The sequence below is a fragment of the Oncorhynchus kisutch genome, unplaced genomic scaffold (genome assembly GCF_002021735.2).
Source record: "Oncorhynchus kisutch isolate 150728-3 unplaced genomic scaffold, Okis_V2 Okis05a-Okis16b_hom, whole genome shotgun sequence".
NCBI lineage: Eukaryota > Metazoa > Chordata > Actinopteri > Salmoniformes > Salmonidae > Oncorhynchus > Oncorhynchus kisutch.
The window spans coordinates 4,544,206-4,569,009 of record NW_022261982.1 but is presented as its reverse complement, the minus strand read 5'-3'; the positions used below and the strand labels follow the sequence as shown (position 1 = coordinate 4,569,009).

Here is a 24,804-nt window from a genome sequence, read left to right as displayed (position 1 = left end):
ACAGAATGGTGTGGGCTTACCCCAGCAACAGAATGGTGTGGGCTTACCCCAGCAACAGAATGGTGTGGGCTTACCCTAGCAACAGAATGGTGTGGGCTTACCCCAGCAACAGAATGGTGTGGGCTTACCCCAGCAACAGAATGGTGTGGGCTTACCCTAGCAACAGAATGGTGTGGGCTTACCCCAGCAACAGAATGGTGTGGGCTTACCCCAGCAACAGAATGGTGTGGGCTTACCCCAGCATCAGAATGGTGTGGGCTTACCCCAGCATCAGAATGGTGTGGGCTTACCCAGCAACAGAATTGTGTGGGCTTACCCCAGCATCAGAATGGTGTGGGCTTACCCCAGCATCAGAATGGTGTGGGCTTACCCCAGCAACAGAATGGTGTGGGCTTACCCCAGCACAGAATGGTGTGGGCTTACCCCAGCAACAGAATGGTGTGGGCTTACCCCAGCAACAGAATGGTGTGGGCTTACCCCAGCAACAGAATGGTGTGGGCTTACCCCAGCAACAGAATGGTGTGGGCTTACCCCAGCAACAGAATGGTGTGGGCTTACCCCAGCAACAGAATGGTGTGGGCTTACCCCAGCAACAGAATGGTGTGGGCTTACCCCAGCAACAGAATGGTGTGGGCTTACCCCAGCAACAGAATGGTGTGTGCTTACCCCAGCATCAGAATGGTGTGGGCTTACCCCAGCATCAGAATGGTGTGGGCTTACCCCAGCAACAGAATGGTGTGGGCTTACCCCAGCATCAGAATAGTGTGTGCTTACCCCAGCAACAGAATGGTGTGGGCTTACCCCAGCAACAGAATGGTGTGGGCTTACCCCAGCAACAGAATGGTGTGGGCTTACCCCAGCAACAGAATGGTGTGGCTTACCCCAGCATCAGAATGGTGTGGGCTTACCCCAGCATCAGAATGGTGTGGGCTTACCCCAGCATCAGAATGGTGTGGGCTTACCCCAGCAACAGAATGGTGTGGGCTTACCCCAGCATCAGAATGGTGTGGGCTTACCCCAGCAACAGAATGGTGTGGGCTTACCCCAGCATCAGAATGGTGTGGGCTTACCCCAGCAACAGAATAGTGTGGGCTTACCCCAGCATCAGAATGGTGTGGGCTTACCCCAGCATCAGAATGGTGTGGGCTTACCCCAGCATCAGAATGGTGTGGGCTTACCCCAGCAACAGAATGGTGTGGGCTTACCCAGCAACAGAATGGTGTGGGCTTATCCCAGCAACAGAATGGTGTGGGCTTACCCCAGCATCAGAATGGTGTGGGCTTACCCCAGCATCAGAATGGTGTGGGCTTACCCCAGCAACAGAATGGTGTGGGCTTACCCCAGCATCAGAATGGTGTGGGCTTACCCCAGCAACAGAATGGTGTGGGCTTACCCCAGCATCAGAATGGTGTGGGCTTACCCCAGCATCAGAATGGTGTGGGCTTACCCCAGCAACAGAATGGTGTGGGCTTACCCCAGCAACAGAATGGTGTGGGCTTACCCCAGCATCAGAATGGTGTGGGCTTACCCCAGCATCAGAATAGTGTGTGCTTACCCCAGCATCAGAATAGTGTGTGCTTACCCCAGCAACAGAATGGTGTGGGCTTACCCCAGCATCAGAATGGTGTGGGCTTACCCCAGCAACAGAATGGTGTGGGCTTACCCCAGCAACAGAATGGTGTGGGCTTACCCAGCAACAGAATGGTGTGGGCTTACCCCAGCAACAGAATGGTGTGGGCTTACCCCAGCAACAGAATGGTGTGGGCTTACCCCAGCAACAGAATGGTGTGGGCTTACCCCAGCATCAGAATGGTGTGGGCTTACCCCAGCAACAGAATGGTGTGGGCTTACCCCAGCAACAGAATGGTGTGGGCTTACCCTAGCAACAGAATGGTGTGGGCTTACCCCAGCATCAGAATGGTGTGGGCTTACCCCAGCAACAGAATGGTGTGGGCTTACCCCAGCAACAGAATGGTGTGGGCTTACCCCAGCAACAGAATGGTGTGGGCTTACCCCAGCAACAGAATGGTGTGGGCTTACCCCAGCATCAGAATGGTGTGGGCTTACCCCAGCATCAGAATGGTGTGGGCTTACCCCAGCATCAGAATGGTGTGGGCTTACCCCAGCATCAGACTGGTATGGGCTTACCCCAGCATCAGAATGGTGTGGGCTTACCCCAGCAACAGAATGGTGTGGGCTTACCCCAGCAACAGAATGGTGTGGGCTTACCCCAGCAACAGAATGGTGTGGGCTTACCCCAGCAACAGAATGGTGTGGGCTTACCCCAGCAACAGAATGGTGTGGGCTTACCCCAGCAACAGAATGGTGTGGGCTTACCCCAGCAACAGAATGGTGTGTGCTTACCCCAGCATCAGAATGGTGTGGGCTTACCCCAGCATCAGAATGGTGTGGGCTTACCCCAGCAACAGAATGGTGTGGGCTTACCCCAGCATCAGAATAGTGTGTGCTTACCCCAGCAACAGAATGGTGTGGGCTTACCCCAGCAACAGAATGGTGTGGGCTTACCCCAGCAACAGAATGGTGTGGGCTTACCCCAGCAACAGAATGGTGTGGGCTTACCCCAGCATCAGAATGGTGTGGGCTTACCCCAGCATCAGAATGGTGTGGGCTTACCCCAGCATCAGAATGGTGTGGGCTTACCCCAGAAACAGAATGGTGTGGGCTTACCCCAGCATCAGAATGGTGTGGGCTTACCCCAGCATCAGAATGGTGTGGGCTTACCCCAGCATCAGAATGGTGTGGGCTTACCCCAGCAACAGAATGGTGTGGGCTTACCCCAGCAACAGAATGGTGTGGGCTTATCCCAGCAACAGAATGGTGTGGGCTTACCCCAGCATCAGAATGGTGTGGGCTTACCCCAGCATCAGAATGGTGTGGGCTTACCCCAGCAACAGAATGGTGTGGGCTTACCCCAGCATCAGAATGGTGTGGGCTTACCCCAGCAACAGAATGGTGTGGGCTTACCCCAGCAACAGAATGATGTGGGCTTACCCCAGCAACATAATGGTGTGGGCTTACCCCAGCAACAGAATGGTGTGGGCTTACCCCAGCAACAGAATGGTGTGGGCTTACCCCAGCATCAGAATGGTGTGGGCTTACCCCAGCAACAGAATGGTGTGGGCTTACCCCAGCAACAGAATGGTGTGGGCTTACCCCAGCAACAGAATGGTGTGGGCTTACCCCAGCATCAGAATGGTGTGGGCTTACCCCAGCATCAGAATGGTGTGGGCTTACCCCAGCAACAGAATTGTGTGGGCTTACCCCAGCATCAGAATAGTGTGTGCTTACCCCAGCATCAGAATGGTGTGGGCTTACCCCAGCATCAGAATAGTGTGTGCTTACCCCAGCATCAGAATAGTGTGTGCTTACCCCAGCAACAGAATGGTGTGGGCTTACCCCAGCATCAGAATGGTGTGGGCTTACCCCAGCATCAGAATGGTGTGGGCTTACCCCAGCAACAGAATAGTGTGGGCTTACCCCAGCAACAGAATGGTGTGGGCTTACCCCAGCAACAGAATGGTGTGGGCTTACCCCAGCATCAGAATGGTGTGGGCTTACCCCAGCATCAGAATGGTGTGGGCTTACCCCAGCAACAGAATGGTGTGGGCTTACCCCAGCAACAGAATGGTGTGGGCTTACCCCAGCATCAGAATGGTGTCGGCTTACCCCAGCAACAGAATGGTGTGGGCTTACCCCAGCAACAGAATAGTGTGGGCGTATACCGGTCATTAAAAATATTAATGCGAAAAATATTAATGCGACTAGACCGCTGAGCCAATGAGCCAACATTACATCATGTTCTATGAGGAAATAGCAAGAAGTGTATTTGAGATATAAGTTTGAGGTGGGTTTTTGTGTGTTTTGTTTTCTCAAATGTATGCATTGGCCACAAATATGAGTGTAGGACATAACTTGAGTTAATGGAATATGAACTTCTAAAAGTGAGATTTTCACTGGACAGCTACTTTAAGACCCATTGACTCTGCTTGTCTAGTAGACAGAAGAATTGTCTTTCTCGCTCTACCTGTTTCTCTACCTGTTCCTCTCTGTTACCAGTCGGGGGCCAGACCCCTCCCCCCCACACAAAAAAAAACATTAAGAGATTCAAGGAAAGACCACCCACAGCAGCAGGTCACACCTCAGTGTAGTTATGTACACTCCCAACAAAACACGAGACAGAAATGACATTGAGAAGAAATGCATGAATTCCTTGGCCCTGGTATTTCGCAGGGCTGCTGTGTGTAGGAGTCTGCTATGGTAATAATCACAATAGAATCACCAAGTACATTGACATGAACCAGGAAGTTAACCTGGTGAACAACAGTAAACAGAATATCCAGACAGGATATGTAGATGAAGAATTGTCTCATAATCCACATAGTATGAGTAGATGGGATTGTGACATGTGTAGATGAAGAATTGTCTCATAATCCACATAGTATGAGTAGATGGGATTGTGACATGTGTAGATGAAGAATGGGCTCATAATCCACATAGTATGAGTAGATGGGATTGTGACATGTGTAGATGAAGAATGGGCTCATAATCCACATAGTATGAGTAGATGGGATTGTGACATGTGTAGATGAAGAATGGGCTCATAATCCACATAGTATGAGTAGATGGGATTGTGACATGTGTAGATGAAGAATTGTCTCATAATCCACATAGTATGAGTAGATGGGATTGTGACATGTGTAGATGAAGAATGGGCTCATAATCCACATAGTATGAGTAGATGGGATTGTGACATGTGTAGATGAAGAATGGGCTCATAATCCACATAGTATGAGTAGATGGGATTGTGACATGTGTAGATGAAGAATGGGCTCATAATCCACATAGTATGAGTAGATGGGATTGTGACATGTGTAGATGAAGAATGGGCTCATAATCCACTACATAGTATGAGTAGATGGGATTGTGACATGTGTAGATGAAGAATGTTTTATCGAAACAGTATTCATTATTAAGCCTTTATTTGGGCATTTAAGCCTGGACATACAATGTACTTAGGGTCTATGGGACCTGGTCAAAAGTAATGGACTATATGGAACACTGTTCAGTGTTACTAAGGTATTGGTCTATAGACTCACCACTGTTCAGTGTTACTAAGGTATTGGTCTATAGACTCACCACTGTTCAGTGTTACTAAGGTATTGGTCTATAGACTCACCACTGTTCAGTGTTACTAATGTATTGGTCTATAGACTCACCACTGTTCAGTGTTACTAATGTATTGGTCTATAGACTCACCACTGTTCAGTGTTACTAAGGTATTGGTCTATAGACTCACCACTGTTCAGTGTTACTAAGGTATTGGTCTATAGACTCACCACTGTTCAGTGTTAATAAGGTATTGGTCTATAGACTCACCACTGTTCAGTGTTAATAAGGTATTGGTCTATAGACTCACCACTGTTCAGTGTTACTAAGGTATTGAAACTGTGCTTCAATAAATGTTTTGGACTTGTAACACAGCTGCCTTCTCTTACATCACAGATCCGCCTTGCATACTTACACATTTCACACCCCGTCTACCCACACCCGCAGATGCACAGAATCCCAAAGATGGTATGAAACTTCTAGAGAAGTAGAGCTCTCTGCATCTAACCAGGAAATGGACGTTGACACAGGAAACTGGTGGTCATGTTTTCACATGGTGCATCTCTGAGGGAAGCCAGTATCAGATATGATTGGTTTCCAACTGTCTTAAGAGGCAAGCTGCACAGACTAGTGGCTAAAGGAGAACAGAGCAGTGGAACGCAGGGAAACTAGTTCAGATTAGTTCCTTTTCATTTACTAGGAAGGGACTGACAGCTATTTGTCTGGTTTTAGAGTGGTGAAAGAGATTCTGTTTCCAGGAAACCCAGATCCTTGTGACAGTTATGACACGCAGTGGTGGGTTGATATTGGAATGAAGGAAGTGGTGGGTTTGATATTGAAATGAAGGAAGTGGTGGGTTTGATATTGGAATGAATGAAGTGGTACGGAGTGATGCATCCTGGACCGTCACTGGCTTTAGCAATCATCGCATGTTTTCTGCAGAGATACTTCTGTGAAAGTCGCTGGGACAAGGAAGAAGGTACTTATCTTTATTATCAAACAATTGTATAAAACAACATGTATAGATTTGACCAGGTAGATATTCCATGTGCATATAGACATATCATATGCCTTCAGTATTATGTACATTATTTACATTATACTTACATCGGTGTGGAATGAGAGATGTCTTTCTTGTGTGACACGAGTAGGTTTGAAGCCAGGCTCAGAGACGTACGGCTACAAAGCTTTCTCTGGGGAGGGGTTTGTCATGCAATGTACCAAACCACAGTCCGCCGGGCTCTGTGAGCGTCTCTACAACATCACAGCCAGCTCTGAGGAAGCTGATTGGTCGAAGGCCGAGGGGGAAACCAACAGAGACAGAGATGACGGGGCCGTGACAGGACGGGGGAACGCGCTCTGGTTCTCTAACGTTACTGCAAAGGACTCTGGGAAGTACACATGCCACACAGGGTAGGTAGTCTGTTGACGGTCTTTGGGTAGGCCCCTCTCTCTGTTTCCACAGGGTAGGTAGTCTGTATGGACTCTGTTTGGGTAGGCCCCTCTCTCTCTGTTTCACAGGGTAGGTAGTCTCTATTGACTCTGTTTGGGTAGGCCCCTCTCTCTGTTTCCACAGGGTAGGTAGTCTGTATTGACTCTGTTTGGGTAGGCCCCTCTCTCTGTTTCCACAGGGTAGGTAGTCTGTATTGACTCTGTTTGGGTAGGCCCCTCTCTCTGTTTCCACAGGGTAGGTAGTCTGTATTGACTCTGTTTGGGTAGGCCCCTCTCTCTGTTTCCACAGGGTAGGTAGTCTGTATTGACTCTGTTCTGGTAGGCCCCTCTCTCTGTTTCACAGGGTAGGTAGTCTGTATTGACTCTGTTTGGGTAGGCCCCTCTCTCTGTTCACAGGGTAGGCAGTCTGTATCGACTCTTTTTTGGGTAGGCCCCTCTCTCTGTTTCACAGGGTAGGTAGTCTGTATTGACTCTGTTTGGGTAGGCCCCTCTCTCTGTTTCACAGGGTAGGTAGTCTGTATTGACTCTGTTTGGGTAGGCCCCAATCTCTGTATCCACAGGGTAGGTAGTCTGTATTGACTCTGTTTGGGTAGGCCCCTCTCTCTGTTTCACAGGGTAGGTAGTCTGTATTGACTCTGTTTGGGTAGGCCCCTCTCTCTCTGTTTCACAGGGTATGTAGTCTGTATTGACTCTGTTTGGGTAGGCCCCTCTCTCTGTTTCACAGGGTAGGTAGTCTGTATTGACTCTGTTTGGGTAGGCCCCTCTCTCTGTTTCCACAGGGTAGGTAGTCTGTATGGACTCTGTTTGGGTAGGCCCCTCTCTCTCTGTTTCACAGGGTAGGTAGTCTGTATTGACTCTGTTTGGGTAGGCCCCTCTCTCTGTTTCCTGCCCTTTGATCAGAAGAAGTGAGAGAAGCTTTGGTGGAATGGACGGATGAAGTAGTGTAACTCTCCAAAACAACGCTCTAACCACTAGGCTACCCTACCGCCCCCTGCCACGTCATTACATGAATTCTCTTCAGGACCAAAACGCCTTCACAAAGACAGTACAAATTCGGTTCTTACTTTCAACAGTTTGCCTGGGTTTGATTTTGAAAAACAGTTTGCCTATATTTTTGACCTTTCCAAGACGCAATGTGTGAATTTGAATGTGTGTTGTTATTATCACAGTGGTATGGTGATCCACGTCTATGTTGAGGTGCTGGAGAGGGCCAGCCTGGGGTGCAGGGACACAGAGGAGAACAGAGTCACACTGGTTCTGGGCAAAGGTGGCAGGATCCCATGTCCTGGGATCAAATGTCGGACACAGAGGTCAGAGGTCACATGGTACAAGGTGATTATTCCAGCAGATTTTTGGATGGATGAATGGATGGATGGTTGGTGGATCGATGGATGGTTGGTTGGATGGTTGAATGAATGGATGGGTGGGTGGGTTTGTGGGTGGGTGGGTGGGTAGGTGGGTGGTTGGTTGGTTGGTTGGGTAGGTGGGTAGATGGATGGGTGGGTAGGTAGGTGGATGGGTGGGTGGGTACGTGGGTGGTTGGTTGGTTGGGTAGGTGGGTAGGTGGATGGGTGGGTAGGGAGGTGGATGGGTGGGTGGGTAGGTGGGTGGTTGGTTGGTTGGGTAGGTGGGTAGGTGGATGGGTGGGTAGGTGGGTGGGTGGTTGGTTGGTTGGGTAGGTGGGTAGATGGATGGGTGGGTAGGTAGGTAGGTGGATGGGTGGGTGGGTAGGTGGGTGGTTGGTTGGTTGGTTGGGTAGGTGGGTAGGTGGATGGGTGGGTGGGTGGGTGGGTGGGTGGGTGGGTGGGTGGGTGGGTAGGTGGATGGGTGGGTGGGTGGGTGGTTGGTTGGTTGGGTAGGTGGGTGGTTGATTGGGTAGGTGGGTAGGTGGATGGGTGGGTGGGTAGGTAGGTGGTTGGTTGGTTGGGTAGGTGGGTAGATGGATGGGTGGGTAGGTAGGTGGATGGGTGGGTGGGTGGGTAGGTGGGTGGTTGGTTGGTTGGGTAGGTGGGTAGATGGATGGGTGGGTAGGTAGGTGGATGGGTGGGTGGGTAGGTGGGTGGTTGGTTGGTTGGGTAGGTGGGTAGATGGATGGGTGGGTAGGTAGGTGGATGGGTGGGTGGGTAGGTGGGTGGTTGGTTGGTTGGGTAGGTGGGTAGATGGATGGGTGGGTAGGTAGGTGGATGGGTGGGTGGGTGGTTGGTTGGTTGGGTAGGTGGGTAGATGGATGGGTGGGTAGGTAGGTGGATGGGTGGGTGGGTAGGTGGGTGGTTGGTTGGTTGGGTAGGTGGGTAGATGTATGGGTGGGTAGGTGGATGGGTGGGTGGGTAGGTGGGTAGATGGATGGGTGGGTAGGTGGATGTGTAGGTGGGTAGGTGGATGGGTAGGTGGGTGGGTAGGTGGATGGGTAGGTGGGTGGGTGGGTGGGTGGGTGGGTAGATGGATGGGTAGGTAGGTGGATGGGTGGGTGGGTGGGTGGGTGGGTGGGTGGGTGGGTGGGTGGGTGGGTGGGTGGGTGGGTGGGTGGTTGGTTGGGTAGGTGGGTGGGTAGGTGGGTAGATGGATGGGTGGGTAGGTAGGTGGATGGGTGGGTGGGTAGGTGGGTGGTTGGTTGGTTGGGTAGGTGGGTAGATGGATGGGTGGGTAGGTGGGTGGATGGGTGGGTGGGTAGGTGGGTGGTTGGTTGGTTGGGTAGGTGGGTAGATGGATGGGTGGGTAGGTAGGTGGATGGGTGGGTGGGTAGGTGGGTGGGTGGGTAGGTGGGTGGTTGGTTGGTTGGGTAGGTGGGTAGATGGATGGGTGGGTAGGTAGGTGGATGGGTGGGTGGGTAGGTGGGTGGTTGGTTGGGTAGGTGGGTAGATGTATGGGTGGGTAGGTGGATGGGTGGGTGGGTAGGTGGGTAGATGGATGGGTAGGTGGGTAGGTGGATGGGTAGGTGGGCAGGTGGATGGGTAGGTGGGTAGGTGGATGGGTGGGTGGGTAGGTGGATGGGTAGGTGGGTAGGTGGATGGGTAGGTGGGTGGGTAGGTGGATGGGTAGGTGGTGGGTGGGTGGGTAGATGGATGGGTAGGTAGGTGGATGGGTGGGTGGGTGGGTGGTTGGTTGGGTAGGTGGGTGGGTGGGTAGGTGGGTAGATGGATGGGTAGGTAGGTAGGTGGATGGGTGGGTGGGTGGGTGGGTGGGTGGGTGGGTGGGTGGGTGGGTAGGTAGGTGGGTGGGTGGGTGGGTGGGTGGTTGGGTAGGTGGGTGGGTGGATGGGTGGGTAGGTAGGTAGGTGGGTGGATGGATGGGTGGGTGGGTGGGTGGGTGGGTGGGTAGGTGGATGGTTGGGTGGGTAGGTGGGTGCTATAATGATGGACGGAAGGTTTTACCTGATGTTTGTTTCTCTTCAGAATGTAATTATGGTATCATTCCACTGCATCTAAGACTTTACACAAACTCCTAACCTTTAGTAAACACAAGTACAAGCCTTACACACCCATGTGGCCGGTTACACACCTGCTCACCTGTGACAGGTCAACACATGTATGGAATAAATAGACGAACGTACAAAGAAATGAACAAACGACCTGAACAGGCAAACAAGTGAATAATGGCTTTACATCATGGGTTTCTCTGCAGGATGCCAGGCCTGTGTGTGAGATACAGGATAAGAGGACTATCTCTGTGGTAGACCGGTATACTCTTCTGCTGGGTACTGTCTATGTGAGTGATGCTACAGTGTATTTCTGTGACTACACCTACGAAGACAACGGGATCCCCTGGACAGTCAGGAGATCTGTTAATGTCTCGGTCATACGTAAGTACGGGAGGACTGTCGCTGCAGGCTCTGTCTCCCAACACACACCACACAAGATGAACACACGCCCATACACACACCACACAAGATGAACGCACGGCCATACACACACCACACAAGATGAACGCACGCCCAAACACACACCACACAAGATGAACGCACGCCCATACACACACCACACAAGATGAACGCACGCCCATACACACACCACACAAGATGAACACACGCCTATACACATCACATGCACGCACTTACGAATTGCACACACACCACACATGCTCGTACACATACTGTACACACACATTCTAGTAAATGTCACTTTTACCTCCACAGCCGCTGACACCAAATACCCTCCACAGATTACTTATCCCCATGGCAACGAAGAGGGCGTGGAGCTGGGTGAGTGCAGAGCCTGAGGTTGAATGATTGATTTGATGATGGCAGTTGTATAGAGTATGATCACTGTGTTTCACCAGTTTATGGCTTCGTCCTAAATGGCAACTTATTCCCTATATAGTGCACTACTTTAGACCAGAGCCCTATGGGGTAGTGCACTACTTTAGACCAGAACTCTATGTGGTAGTGCACTACTTTAGACCAGAGCCCTATGTGGTAGTGCACTACTTTAGACCAGAGCCCTATGGGGTAGTGCACTACTTTAGACCAGAGACCTATGGGGTAGTGCACTACTTTAGACCAGAGCCCTATGGGGTAGTGCACTACTTTAGACCAGAGCCCTATGGGGTAGTGTACTACTTTAGACCCGAGCCCTATGGGGTAGTGCACTACTTTAGACCAGAAGCCCTATGGGGTAGTGCACTACTTTAGACTAAAGCCCTATGAGGTAGTGCACTATATAGGTAATGGGGATGCAGCCTAGTCCTTATATCAACCCTCTATTCCCCAGGGGAGCCTCATAATCTGAGCTGTCAGGTGCATTTTGGATTCCAGAGGACCTTTGACCCAGTGGTCCAGTGGTGGATCAGTTCCCATAGCAACCATGAAGGCATGATGAAACTGATGGAGATGGAAGCACAGTGAGTTGGATCTCATTCTTGTTATTGATGCTCGTCATGTATTATTGTATATTAAGCATTAACATTAATGAATGAATGATTCATTCATTAAACCTTTTTTTTTGTCAGGCACCTACGTCCCAAAATGGCACCCTAGTCCCTACATAGTGCACAGTGTACTTTATAGGGAACAGGATGCCATTTGGGCAACAACCAAATCAAATCAAATATATTTATATAGCCCTTCGTACATCAGCTGATATCTCAAAGTGCTGTACAGAAACCCAGCCTAAAACCCCAAACAGCAAGCAATGCAGGTGTAGAAGCACGGTGGCTAGGAAAAACTCCCTAGAAAGGCCAATACCTAGGAAGAAACCTAGAGAGGAACCAGGCTATGAGGGGTGGCCAGTCCTCTTCTGGCTGTGCCGGGTGGAGATTATAACAGAACATGACCACGATGTTCAAATGTTCATAAATGACCAGCATGGTCAAATAATAATAATCACATTAGTTGTCGAGGGTGCAACAGGTCAGCACCTCAGGAGTAAATGTCAGTTGGCTTTTCATAGTCGACCAGAGGGTCACCTTCTGTTTCCTCTCCAGGCAGGTGAGGGAAAGGAGTATTGAAGAGTTTGAGTTCACGGTCACCAGGACAGCTCAAATCCCGGAGGTGACCCAGCTACACCTGGACTCCACCTTCACCTGTCTGGCCCAGAACTCTGTAGGCAACAGCAGCGCCACCATCAGGCTGACAAGGAAAGCTGCAGGTACCAGAAGAATACTGATGGGGTGCATCTCAATCATCTCTCCTTTCTCCCCAAGTGTGCACTTGTTCACTTCCCTTCATGGATCTTGAATGAAATGACTGTTTTATGACAACTCCCTCTGGCACCTGCCTGGTCCAATCCAATGCTTTTCAATTGGTTGGGAGTAATGAACAAGGTCACACATCTAGAGGAAGTAGAGATTATTGGAACGCAGCCCTAGTCTCTCATTGCATCTGATTTGGTTCTGGGTACCAAGGTTAGCCTACCACGAGTCAGATCCATTTTTCAGAGAACACTAGCAATGTATTTTTTGACTTAATAACCATATCTTGTCATACTGTTATCTGAGACAACAACGCTCCTATGTGTTATAATTAAACAATAAGGCCCGAGGGGGTGTGGTATGTGGCCAATATACCACGGCTATGGGCTGTTCTTATGCACGACGCAATGTGGAGTACCTGGACACAGTCCTTAGCCGTGGTATAGTGGCCATATACCACAAACCCCCGAGGTTCCTTATTGATATTATAAACTGGTTACCAACGTAGTTAGAGCAGTTAAAATAAATGTTTTGTCATACCCGTGGTATACGGCTGTCAGCCAATCAGCATTCAGGACTGGAACCACCCAGTTTATAATGTGTATTTTGTAATGCTGTTTCAGTTTCCCGTGTGCTGGTGATAGTGTGTCCGGTGGTGTCTCTGCTGTTTGTAGCTGGGATGGGCATTACAGTGCACGTCTACTGGCTAGAGATCTCTATTCTCTACAGAATCTACCTCCCATACAAACAGACCACCACAGGTCAGAAACACATCACTCACTCACTCACAGACAGACAAACAGACGGACGGACGGAAAACAAATCACAGGATATCTTCATTTTGGGTTTTCTCCTCCCACTCTTACCAAGTATCTATTGGTTGTTATATGGTGTCCATCTCCTCCACTCCCAATCTTACACACACATGAAAACACACACTGTCAGATAAAAGCTATCTAGCATCTAGGCAAACCTCAAATCTAGCCATCAGGAAATGACTGTTTCAACTTGACTAGTTACAACCTCAAACCACACAGAAAGATGGCTGGGTGTTCTAGAAAAAAAGCCTGTTGTTGTCAGTTCTTTGAAATTACATCATAACTGTCATCACTGTTCTAACTGTCATCATTGTCCTAACTGTTCTGTCATCACTGTCCTAACTGTCATCACTGTCCTAACTGTCATCACTGTTCTAACTGTCATCACTGTCCTAACTGTCATCACTGTCATCACTGTTATCACTGTCCTAACTGTCATCACTGCCCTAACTGTCATCACTGTCCTAACTGTCATCACTGCCCTAACTGTCATCACTGTCCTAACTGTCATCACTGTCCTAACTGTCATCACTGTCCTAACTGTCATCACTGTCCTAACTGTCATCACTGTCCTAACTGTCATCACTGTCCTAACTGTTCTAACTGTCATCACTGTCCTAACTGTCATCACTGCCCTAACTGTGATCACTGTTCTGTCATCCCTGTCCTAACTGTGATCACTGTCCTGTCATCACTGTCCTAACTGTCATCACTGCCCTAACTGTCATCACTGTCCTAACTGTCATCGCTGTCCTAACTGTGATCACTGTTCTGTCATCACTGTCCTAACTGTGATCACTGTCCTGTCATCACTGTCCTAACTATCATCACTGTCCTAATTGTGATCACTGTCCTAACTGTCATCACTGTCCTAACTGTCATCACTGTCCTAACTATCATCACTGCCCTAACTGTCATCACTGTCATCACTGCCCTAACTGTCATCACTGTCCTAACTGTCATCACTGTCCTAACTGTCATCACTGTCCTAACTGTGATCACTGTCCTAACTGTCATCACTGTCCTAACTGTGATCACTGTCCTAACTGTGATCACTGTCCTAACTGTCATCACTGCAGTACGATGTGTTGTATTATGTGTTTAAAAAAGGGTTGGGGTCAGTTCTAATTGAAATCAGTCAACTCGGGAATATCCTGAAATCTAAAAAAAAACACCTATTTTCAATGATTCATCAATACACTGTATTGACCCTGTAGATGAATGTCTCTTCTGTCTCCTTCCCTGTATTGACCCTGTAGATGAATGTCTCTTCTGTCTCCTTCCCTGTATTGACTCTGTAGATGAATGTCTCTTCTGTCTCCTTCCCTGTATTGACTCTGTAGATGAATGTCTCCTTCCCTGTATTGACCCTGTAACCTGAATGTCTCTTCTGTCTCCTTCCCTGTATTGACTCTGTAGATGAATGTCTCCTTCCCTGTATTGACCCTGTAACCTGAATGTCTCTTCTGTCTCCTTCCCTGTATTGACCCTGTAGATGAATGTCTCCTTCCCTGTATTGACTCTGTAGATGAATGTCTCTTCTGTCTCCTTCCCTGTATTGACCCTGTAGATGAATGTCTCTTCTGTCTCCTTCCCTGTATTGACTCTGTAGATGAATGTCTCTTCTGTCTCCTTCCCTGTATTGACCCTGTAGATTAATGTCTCTTCTGTCTCCTTCCCTGTATTGACTCTGTAGATGAATGTCTCTTCTGTCTCCTTCCCTGTATTGACCCTGTAGATGAATGTCTCTTCTGTCTTCTTCCCTGTATTGACTCTGTAGATGAATGTCTCCTTCCCTGTATTGACCCTGTAGATGAATGTCTCTTCTGTCTCCTTCCCTGTATTGACTCTGTAGATGAATGTCTCCTTCCCTGTATTGACTCTGTAGATGAATGTCTCTTCTGTCTCCTTCCCTGTATTGACTCTGTAGATGAATGTCTCTTCTGTCTCCTTCCCTGTATTGACTCTGTAGATGAATGTCTCTTCTCTCTCCTTCCCTGTATTGACTCTGTAGATGAATGTCTCCTTCCCTGTATTGACTCTGTAGATGAATGTCTCTTCTGTCTCCTTCCCTGTATTGACTCTGTAGATGAATGTCTCTTCTGTCTCCTTCCCTGTATTGACTCTGTAGATGAATGTCTCTTCTGTCTCCTTCCCTGTATTGACTCTGTAGATGAATGTCTCTTCTGTCTCCTTCCCTGTATTGACTCTGTAGATGAATGTCTCTTCTGTCTCCTTCCCTGTATTGACTCTGTAGATGAATGTCTCCTTCCCTGTATTGACCCTGTAGATGAATGTCTCTTCTGTCTTCTTCCCTGTATTGACTTTGTAGATGAATGTCTCCTTCCCTGTATTGACCCTGTAGATGAATGTCTCTTCTGTCTTCTTCCCTGTATTGACTCTGTAGATGAATGTCTCCTTCCCTGTATTGACCCTGTAGATGAATGTCTCTTCTGTCTCCTTCCCTGTATTGACTCTGTAGATGAATGTCTCCTTCCCTGTATTGACTCTGTAGATGAATGTCTCTTCTGTCTCCTTCCCTGTATTGACTCTGTAGATGAATGTCTCTTCTGTCTCCTTCCCTGTATTGACTCTGTAGATGAATGTCTCTTCTCTCTCCTTCCCTGTATTGACTCTGTAGATGAATGTCTCCTTCCCTGTATTGACTCTGTAGATGAATGTCTCTTCTGTCTCCTTCCCTGTATTGACTCTGTAGATGAATGTCTCCTTCCCTGTATTGACTCTGTAGATGAATGTCTCTTCTGTCTCCTTCCCTGTATTGACTCTGTAGATGAATGTCTCCTTCCCTGTATTGACCCTGTAGATGAATGTCTCTTCTGTCTCCTTCCCTGTATTGAACCTGTAGATGAATGTCTCTTCTGTCTCCTTCCCTGTATTGACTCTGTAGATGAATGTCTCTTCTGTCTCCTTCCCTGTATTGACTCTGTAGATGAATGTCTCTTCTCTCTCCTTCCCTGTATTGACTCTGTAGATGAATGTCTCCTTCCCTGTATTGACTCTGTAGATGAATGTCTCTTCTGTCTCCTTCCCTGTATTGACTCTGTAGATGAATGTCTCCTTCCCTGTATTGACTCTGTAGATGAATGTCTCTTCTGTCTCCTTCCCTGTATTGACTCTGTAGATGAATGTCTCTTCTGTCTCCTTCCCTGTATTGACTCTGTAGATGAATGTCTCTTCTGTCTCCTTCCCTGTATTGACTCTGTAGATGAATGTCTCTTCTGTCTCCTTCCCTGTATTGACTCTGTAGATGAATGTCTCCTTCCCTGTATTGACCCTGTAGATGAATGTCTCTTCTGTCTTCTTCCCTGTATTGACTCTGTAGATGAATGTCTCTTCTCTCTCCTTCCCTGTATTGACTCTGTAGATGAATGTCTCCTTCCCTGTATTGACTCTGTAGATGAATGTCTCTTCTGTCTCCTTCCCTGTATTGACTCTGTAGATGAATGTCTCTTCTGTCTCCTTCCCTGTATTGACTCTGTAGATGAATGTCTCTTCTGTCTCCTTCCCTGTATTGACTCTGTAGATGAATGTCTCTTCTGTCTCCTTCCCTGTATTGACTCTGTAGATGAATGTCTCTTCTGTCTCCTTCCCTGTATTGACTCTGTAGATGAATGTCTCCTTCCCTGTATTGACCCTGTAGATGAATGTCTCTTCTGTCTTCTTCCCTGTATTGACTTTGTAGATGAATGTCTCCTTCCCTGTATTGACCCTGTAGATGAATGTCTCTTCTGTCTTCTTCCCTGTATTGACTCTGTAGATGAATGTCTCCTTCCCTGTATTGACCCTGTAGATGAATGTCTCTTCTGTCTCCTTCCCTGTATTGACTCTGTAGATGAATGTCTCCTTCCCTGTATTGACTCTGTAGATGAATGTCTCTTCTGTCTCCTTCCCTGTATTGACTCTGTAGATGAATGTCTCTTCTGTCTCCTTCCCTGTATTGACTCTGTAGATGAATGTCTCTTCTCTCTCCTTCCCTGTATTGACTCTGTAGATGAATGTCTCCTTCCCTGTATTGACTCTGTAGATGAATGTCTCTTCTGTCTCCTTCCCTGTATTGACTCTGTAGATGAATGTCTCCTTCCCTGTATTGACTCTGTAGATGAATGTCTCTTCTGTCTCCTTCCCTGTATTGACTCTGTAGATGAATGTCTCCTTCCCTGTATTGACCCTGTAGATGAATGTCTCTTCTGTCTCCTTCCCTGTATTGAACCTGTAGATGAATGTCTCTTCTGTCTCCTTCCCTGTATTGACTCTGTAGATGAATGTCTCTTCTGTCTCCTTCCCTGTATTGACTCTGTAGATGAATGTCTCTTCTCTCTCCTTCCCTGTATTGACTCTGTAGATGAATGTCTCCTTCCCTGTATTGACTCTGTAGATGAATGTCTCTTCTGTCTCCTTCCCTGTATTGACTCTGTAGATGAATGTCTCCTTCCCTGTATTGACTCTGTAGATGAATGTCTCTTCTGTCTCCTTCCCTGTATTGACTCTGTAGATGAATGTCTCTTCTGTCTCCTTCCCTGTATTGACTCTGTAGATGAATGTCTCTTCTGTCTCCTTCCCTGTATTGACTCTGTAGATGAATGTCTCTTCTGTCTCCTTCCCTGTATTGACTCTGTAGATGAATGTCTCCTTCCCTGTATTGACCCTGTAGATGAATGTCTCTTCTGTCTTCTTCCCTGTATTGACTCTGTAGATGAATGTCTCCTTCCCTGTATTGACCCTGTAGATGAATGTCTCTTCTGTCTTCTTCCCTGTATTGACTCTGTAGATGAATGTCTCCTTCCCTGTATTGACCCTGTAGATGAATGTCTCTTCTGTCTCCTTCCCTGTATTGACTCTGTAGATGAATGTCTCTTCTGTCTCCTTCCCTGTATTGACTCTGTAGATGAATGTCTCTTCTGTCTCCTTCCCTGTATTGACTCTGTAGATGAATGTCTCTTCTGTCTCCTTCCCTGTATTGACTCTGTAGATGCATGTCTCCTTCCCTGTATTGACTCTGTAGATGAATGTCTCTTCTGTCTCCTTCCCTGTATTGACTCTGTAGATGAATGTCTCCTTCCCTGTATTGACTCTGTAGATGAATGTCTCTTCTGTCTCCTTCCCTGTATTGACTCTGTAGATGAATGTCTCCTTCCCTGTATTGACCCTGTAGATGAATGTCTCTTCTGTCTCCTTCCCTGTATTGACCCTGTAGATGAATGTCTCTTCTGTCTCCTTCCCTGTATTGACTCTGTAGATGAATGTCTCTTCTGTCTCCTTCCCTGTATTGACCCTGTAGATGAATGTCTCTTCTGTCTCCTTCCCTGTATTGACTCTGTAGATGAATGTCTCTTCTGTCTCCTTCCCTGTATTGACCCTGTAGATGAATGTCTCCTTCCCTGTATTGACCCTGTAGATGAATGTCTCTTCTGTCTCCTTCCCTGTATTGACTCTGTAGATGAATGTCTCTTCTGTCTCCTTCCCTGTATTGACTCTGTAGATGACAAGGAATATGATGCCTTTGTGTCCTACGTGCCCAGCTCTTCCTCTGAGGAGGCGGGGGGAGGAGGAAGAGAGGAGGCACTGGAGGTGCTCCTGCCCAGGGTTCTGGAGGGGCAGTGGGGCTACCACCTCTTTCTGCTAGAGAGAGACCTGCTGCCGGGCGGAGGTGGGTTCTAGGGTGCATCCCAAATGGCTATTCCCTATAGGGTACAAATGGCATCCTATTCCCTATTTAGTGTACCACTAAAACGTAGGGTACTATATAGAGAAAGGCTGCCATTTAGGACGCATATTAGTCTGGTCCCAGACCAGTTTGTGCTGTAGAGCCAGCCAACGCCCATAGGAGTTGGCTATACAGCACAAACTGATCTAGGTTCAGGTTATAGTTGAGCAGGCCATGTGAATAGAAACAGTCACATTACCAGAGTAGACTGTAAAACATTACCGTTGAACGTTGGCCTGGAGATGGCAGCTTTCAAATGAAATGTATTCTGAACAATGTGTGGTTCACAAGAGTCACTGTTTTACTGGCACATTTTGACAGTCTGCATAACTATCATGTCGCCCTGCCAAGCATGACACTTGTGTGGTGTTTGTGGTTTTGTTTGTGTGTTCTGTGCTTTAGCGTATACAGAGGATGTGGTGTGTGCGATCCGCAGCAGCAGGCGACTGGTGTGTGTCCTGAGTCCTGACTACCTGGCCAGTACCTGTCTGTTTGAACTGGAGACAGGCATCAGAGCCTTACAACAAGACCCACACTTCAAACTCATCCTCATCTGGACCAGCCCCAACCGCAACCCCAGTCCTAGCCCCACCATCCCCAACCCCAGTCCTAGCCCCACCATCCCCAACCCCAGTCCTAGCCCCACCATCCCCAACCCCAGTGCTAGCCCCACCATCCCCAACCCCAGTCCTAGCCCCACCATCCCCAACCCCAGTCCTAGCCCCACCATCCCCAACCCCAGTCCTAGCCCCACCATCCCCAACCCCAGTCCTAGCCCCACCATCCCCAACCCCAGTCCTAGCCCCACCATCCCCAACACCAGTCCTAGCCCCAGCACCACCAGCCCAACCAGCAGCAGGCCTCTATCTCTACCCCTGTCTCACACCCTAGGCATGGTGACTCCAGCCTCACCGATGCCCCCACTAGTTCGGAGGGCCATCAGAGTCCTGCCTGCTCTGCACTGGACCCCCCAGGACCAGGGAAGGATGATAACTAGCTCCAACTCTGGATCACGGTTCTGGAGATCCCTCCACAAGGCCATGCCAGCCCAGAGTAGGACTGGGACAGACACACAGACACTGTTAGACAGACACACAGACACCCAGGACAGAGGGACTGTTTTGTAGGCGTTAGGGCAGTTCTCCAGTAACTTGACACCTTGTATATATATTTTTTGGGGTTGAGGGACCTGTGGTTTCATGGTTGTTGCTTCTAAGAATGTGTTGTTACCTCCTGGAACCTGGTAATGCAGTGGTTACCAGGTTCCAGGAGGTAAATAGCAGTCAAAGCAGTGGTTCCTGGTAAATGTCAGTCAATGCAGATCCTGGGTGTATTCTTTTTTCAGTAATTGGTCTTTTAAACCAACCAGGTCAGGTTTTTTTCTCCAATAACTGTGCTAAAGATCAGAGTTTTTGGACCGTAGCAAAACCTTTGGCAAACGGAAAATGTTTTGCCCACGAAAACTACTTTCTATTGGACAAATTCAGGTTCCGTCCCAGTTTCTCTTGCTTCTGTTGAGTTCTGTTTGTTTCCTAGTTAATACACCCCACTATTTATTTATATTACAAACTAACTACAGTACAGAGAAGGATGTAACATACTTGCATTAGCTACAGTTAAAGACAGCTGTTGACAGCCGAATAATTCGTTTCCTGATGAGAGGAAAAAATTCTTTCCATTTTGAAAGAATATAATAGCACAGATGGAACAATAAGACCGATATTTCACCGGGTGTATAAATGTGAAGCATCCACTTGTTCTGCCCACTACGGCTCATTCATTCCCCTTTTGAAACGACAGGGTGTGGTCTATCTTGGTTTAGTTATAACGATCTTTGATAATACTGTCCTCCGCTCCTCTTCTTATACCCAGTAACATCATCAAGATTGTCATTGAGGCTTTACATTATTTATGCATTTGAAGAATGTATATGATACACTGGTATGTGCATTGTGGTTCAATAGCTTTTTTTTGTGTGCATAAATATCATAAAAAAATACATTTCATTTTGGAATTGAATGTAAGTTTATTGTCCTAATATGAATATTTCTACACGTCAACCTCAGGCACGGGAGAAATGGTTCCTGTCTGGGATCACTCTATAAAGGCATGACAGACAGTATATAAATGAGGGAAAGGCCAGGGTTGAAAACCCTGTTAGGACTGTTATAAAGTAGTGATATATCCTAGATGAGTCAAACTATTATTAAGTTGTCTTGAAGCTCCCTTTCCCAAAACATATCCTCATTGCTCTGAACTACACCGACTCCAGTCTGCTATATAACACACACACACACACACCCACTCCAGTCTGCTATATAACACACACACACACACACACACACACACACCCACTCCAGTCTGCTATATAACACACACACACACACACGTTTAAAACAAAACAATATGCTTGATAGCACGAATGTCTCCCCATCATTACATAGCAGTATGTACATTGTTTTTACACCATCGTCAACAGACAAACGAAGAGAAAAAGACCTCAATCAAGGTGACATCATTCCAAACAAACACGGTGTGCAGTTTGACTGTTGTCATTAGCAACCCAGTAAGGCCGAGCCCTACTGGTCTTACTGTGACTAATAACCAATGAGGCGGAGCCCTATTGGTCAGTGTCCGTCTGAGACTTGAGCTTCCTCTCCCAGAGCTTCTGGTGGTCGGAGAATCCCTGCTTCCCCTTGTTGAAGGAGTTGGGGCCTGCTGACGTGGGCGTCTCCCTGAGGTGAACATAGAGAGTTATGTGTGGTAGTGGACCTACAGGTTGTTGAAACCACTGAGGTCTGAACTGGTGCGTTAGCCAAAATGAAAACATCACATTGATTAGTAGTAGGTCCACGCTCAAATGACCCATGCAAACACGTGTGGTCATCACGCCTGGTTCAAATCCACCCAAAATTGTAACCGATTCCCTATATAGTGCCATACTTTGGGCCAGAGGTCTCTCCAAAGTGGTCAATATTAGTTAACTAATAGGCAATAGGATGCCGTTTCAGAGACGCACACTAGGTAGAATACTGGACAAGGATCTAGGAAACAGTTACATCACATCTCAGTGATTTATGAACAGAGTATTATGTCAGAAAACCTGGAATTTCAGATAACATTTGTGAGATGTTGTAAAAACATTTTGAGATAATAATTCAAACGTTGTGCTTCTTACCTGCCAATGTTCTTCATCCTCATCTTGGCTTCTGCAGGCATCTCCTCCTCACTCTGTCAGAGGAGAAAACAGCTGTTATTACAACTCTGTGGTTAGAGCACAGGCATCAACATAGATGTTTCACTGCATATGACAGTTTGTTTGCACAACCTACTAATCTATTGGGATATCGTGTGGTGTGTGTGTGTGTATGAAGGCGTCAGCATGCTGTGTCTGTGTGTCTATGAAGGCGTCAGCATGCTGTGTGTGTGTGTGTGTGTGTGTGAAGGCGTACGCATGCTTCCCAACCAAAACAGTTTGTGCATATATTGTGATGTCATTTTGTGACATTTTTGTTTGTTTTGGATTTCAGTTTTTCAGGTGTTTGGGTACACAACATTTTTCTAGAGGCAAGCCGAAGTTGGGAGCGGAAGTGTACGCTCCTTCCTCTCTGATTGGTCAACAGTAGGGATTCTTCAGTAAAGTCTGTCATTCAATGAGATATGACTTTTCTTTGAAAAATACTACAAGAAACATCTTAGTTAGATGTGAACTTACGTTGAAAAAAACTACTTCTAAACTAATTACATTTCTTGAGTTCTTTTTTGATTAATTCTGACTATTTTGAGGAAGCGTATACTGGCTACGGTGTCTCAAAATGGACAAACAGTACTATTGCAGCTTTTTTCTAATTTTCCAGCAAAGTTATTTTAAGAGAGTATGCACTCTCGTTCGATTCGGCTAGCCAAGTTTGGCTCGGTGCCAGCCGAAATGAAGCCAGCCTTAACTCACATCATCAGAGTCAACATTGAAAACCGAGGCCAGAGCTGGTTTCTTGGCAGGAACAGGTACAGGCTCTTTGGGTTTCTAAAATGGAGAGATACACACATCTGTCAACCACACACACTGAGTTAGATGTCACACACACACTAACCCTAATGGTACTCACACTAGCACCCAGCTTGATGGAGATGGGCGCAGGCTTCTTTATAGGCTGGCTGATCAGACCAAATCCTATCTTGGAGACTTTGGGGGCTGGGGGTACCGGGTGGCTCGAGGTGGACACCTTCCCCGGGCCAGGGCTGACCTCCTGGGCCGAGCGTTTCCCCCCTCCTCCAGTGCTGGAAGAGACAGTCTTAGTTTTCACACTGCCTTCCTTCTCCTCCGGTCCTGCTGGAGGCGAAACAACTTACCAAGGTGAGCAACTGTTGCCTGGGAAACCAAGGATGAGCTACTGTTACCTGGGAGTGGTTGCCGGGTTACCGGTAGGTGGGTGAACCCATAGAGATCCTATTAAAGGAATTCCTAATTCTATGGGTGAACCTGTTTGGAAGTTGGTGTGTGAAAGCACCAAACACTCCCACAACTGTTGCGGTTATGGTCGGTATTTTGGTCATAAACCTAGCTAGTTATTTTAACACTATTGCAATTTGCCACATAGCATATGTGCATGCATAGCCTATAGTTTATTGCATATCATGATACAGATTTTTTTTACGTTCAACGCATGTTGCATCCTATGCATTTATCTGTCTTAGCTAGCTCAATGTGTCTTCTTTTTTAAACTGGCTGCATGCCAAGTGAAGCCCATATTAGTTGTGTTTACCGACAAAAGTATTTGGAAAAACAATCGTAAACTTTGCTCCATCATACATGAGCAGCTGCAATGGCTAACCTAGCGATCTCGCGTAAAGCTAGCTAGCTAATAAAACCAGCTATCTAGTTTCATTGGAAACCTGCTAACGTTACATCAATGGCTGCTATCTAGCTAGCTGAATGGGGACAGGCCGAAGCTCCGTTCACAAGCGGACACGATGAGCATGGGAATGTTGTATTAGTTACAGGTGGTCGATGTAACGTTATACTTCTAGTCTTATTTCGACAAGACAGCGATACATTGCCCCTAAAGATGTACTAGTATCACCTCCATCATCGGAGAGCCGCTTGCTGCTGTGCTTGTTGTAGTCCGCCATAACATCAGTGACGATGGAAGAAGCGAATGGGATTTCTCTAACGAGATGGTACAGAACAGCGCCACCTGTCGTTCTGGAATAGGATTTGTCTGAACACAACAACAACCAAACACGAATTTACTCCCAATGATTCATACCAAAATCATCAAAGAATAATATACCAATGTATTGTCGTTATCTGATACTTTATGTGTGTATTTGTCTCTGTTTGTTTATGAGTATTTTTGTGGTTCATGCATTAATCGATAGGTGGCGGTGTGTAACGATTTACAAATCTACCTTTTGAAGCGTCGAAGAAGAACTTCTGTCGTTTTGAAATTACGTCATTAACAGTCGCCGGTGTCACTCATGTTGTCAAAATGAAATGTTTACAATGAGAATTATCATCATTGTTTTACGTGTTTTTAAACACCATAAATCGTTTTAGTTAGTCGGTGAGATGTCGGCGTTCAGCTCAGAGCTCATTGACTACCTGGAGGGAAGAATTTCATTCGAGGAGTTTGAAATACGGAGAGAGGAAAGAAAAGCTAAATTGAAGGTAAGTGGGACATCACTCTGCATGCTGTATTAACGTTGAAAAGATCAAACTTGTGTACACGTTTTGGAGCTCGCAATGATATATATGTGCTACTGGAACGCCTTTCACGAATGCCTGTGTTGAAAGCATCTCATCTCGGATCTTTTCTCTCAGGTATCGAACGAAGGGCGTTCAGAGGAAGATGAAGAGATTGGACCAGATGACACTCTCCCCAGCACTTCCCACGACCGCAGTCCGAGAAAATGTTCTAAAAAACGGCCCGCAGGTGTGTGTCTCCACTTGTTCAGTCATGTGACTGCTTGGGTTCGGAACATGGATATTCTGCTTCCCACAATCTTGTATTAGCCCGCTGAGCTAAAGCCAAGGCACTCTTCATGTCTTCTTAAGCA

General features: G+C 47.3%; 3 protein-coding genes across 5 annotated transcripts in view; 2 read left to right on the top strand and 1 right to left on the bottom strand.

Annotated features, from left to right (window-relative positions):
- The window catches only part of LOC109882718 (uncharacterized), a 65,365-nt gene extending 45,491 nt beyond the window's left edge, over positions 1 to 19,874 (top strand). Inside the window, exons 13-20 of the mRNA XM_031813328.1 lie at positions 7,749 to 7,911; positions 10,201 to 10,378; positions 10,712 to 10,777; positions 11,286 to 11,415; positions 11,998 to 12,161; positions 12,828 to 12,965; positions 18,523 to 18,690; positions 19,150 to 19,874. Coding sequence (XP_031669188.1) covers positions 7,749 to 7,911; positions 10,201 to 10,378; positions 10,712 to 10,777; positions 11,286 to 11,415; positions 11,998 to 12,161; positions 12,828 to 12,965; positions 18,523 to 18,690; positions 19,150 to 19,874 — 1,732 coding nt within the window. The remainder of the gene's footprint in view (positions 1 to 7,748; positions 7,912 to 10,200; positions 10,379 to 10,711; positions 10,778 to 11,285; positions 11,416 to 11,997; positions 12,162 to 12,827; positions 12,966 to 18,522; positions 18,691 to 19,149) is intronic.
- Positions 19,875 to 20,755: 881 nt separating this feature from the next.
- LOC116359828 (PEST proteolytic signal-containing nuclear protein) lies at positions 20,756 to 23,930 on the bottom strand. 3 transcript variants are annotated; one of them, XM_031813656.1, is made up of 6 exons: positions 23,829 to 23,892; positions 23,098 to 23,116; positions 22,854 to 23,025; positions 22,697 to 22,771; positions 21,926 to 21,978; positions 20,761 to 21,482 (listed from the first exon to the last, which is right to left on the bottom strand). In XM_031813656.1, the coding sequence occupies exons 1-6, from the start codon at positions 23,875 to 23,877 to the stop codon at positions 21,368 to 21,370; spliced, it is 483 nt and encodes a 160-aa protein (XP_031669516.1). In that variant the 5' UTR covers positions 23,878 to 23,892; the 3' UTR covers positions 20,761 to 21,367. The 3 variants fall into 3 exon arrangements, with proteins under 3 accessions (XP_031669514.1, XP_031669516.1, XP_031669515.1); XM_031813654.1 differs by lacking the exon at positions 23,098 to 23,116 and having other exon boundaries at positions 20,756 to 21,482; positions 22,854 to 23,077; positions 23,829 to 23,930; XM_031813655.1 differs by lacking the exon at positions 23,098 to 23,116 and having other exon boundaries at positions 22,854 to 23,074; positions 23,829 to 23,928.
- A 263-nt stretch (positions 23,931 to 24,193) lies between these two features.
- The window catches only part of LOC116359818 (general transcription factor 3C polypeptide 3-like), a 22,568-nt gene continuing 21,957 nt past the window's right edge, over positions 24,194 to 24,804 (top strand). The window contains 2 exon segments of the mRNA XM_031813603.1: positions 24,194 to 24,415; positions 24,569 to 24,680. Of these exon segments, the coding sequence (XP_031669463.1) occupies positions 24,317 to 24,415; positions 24,569 to 24,680 (211 nt within the window). The 5' untranslated portion in view covers positions 24,194 to 24,316.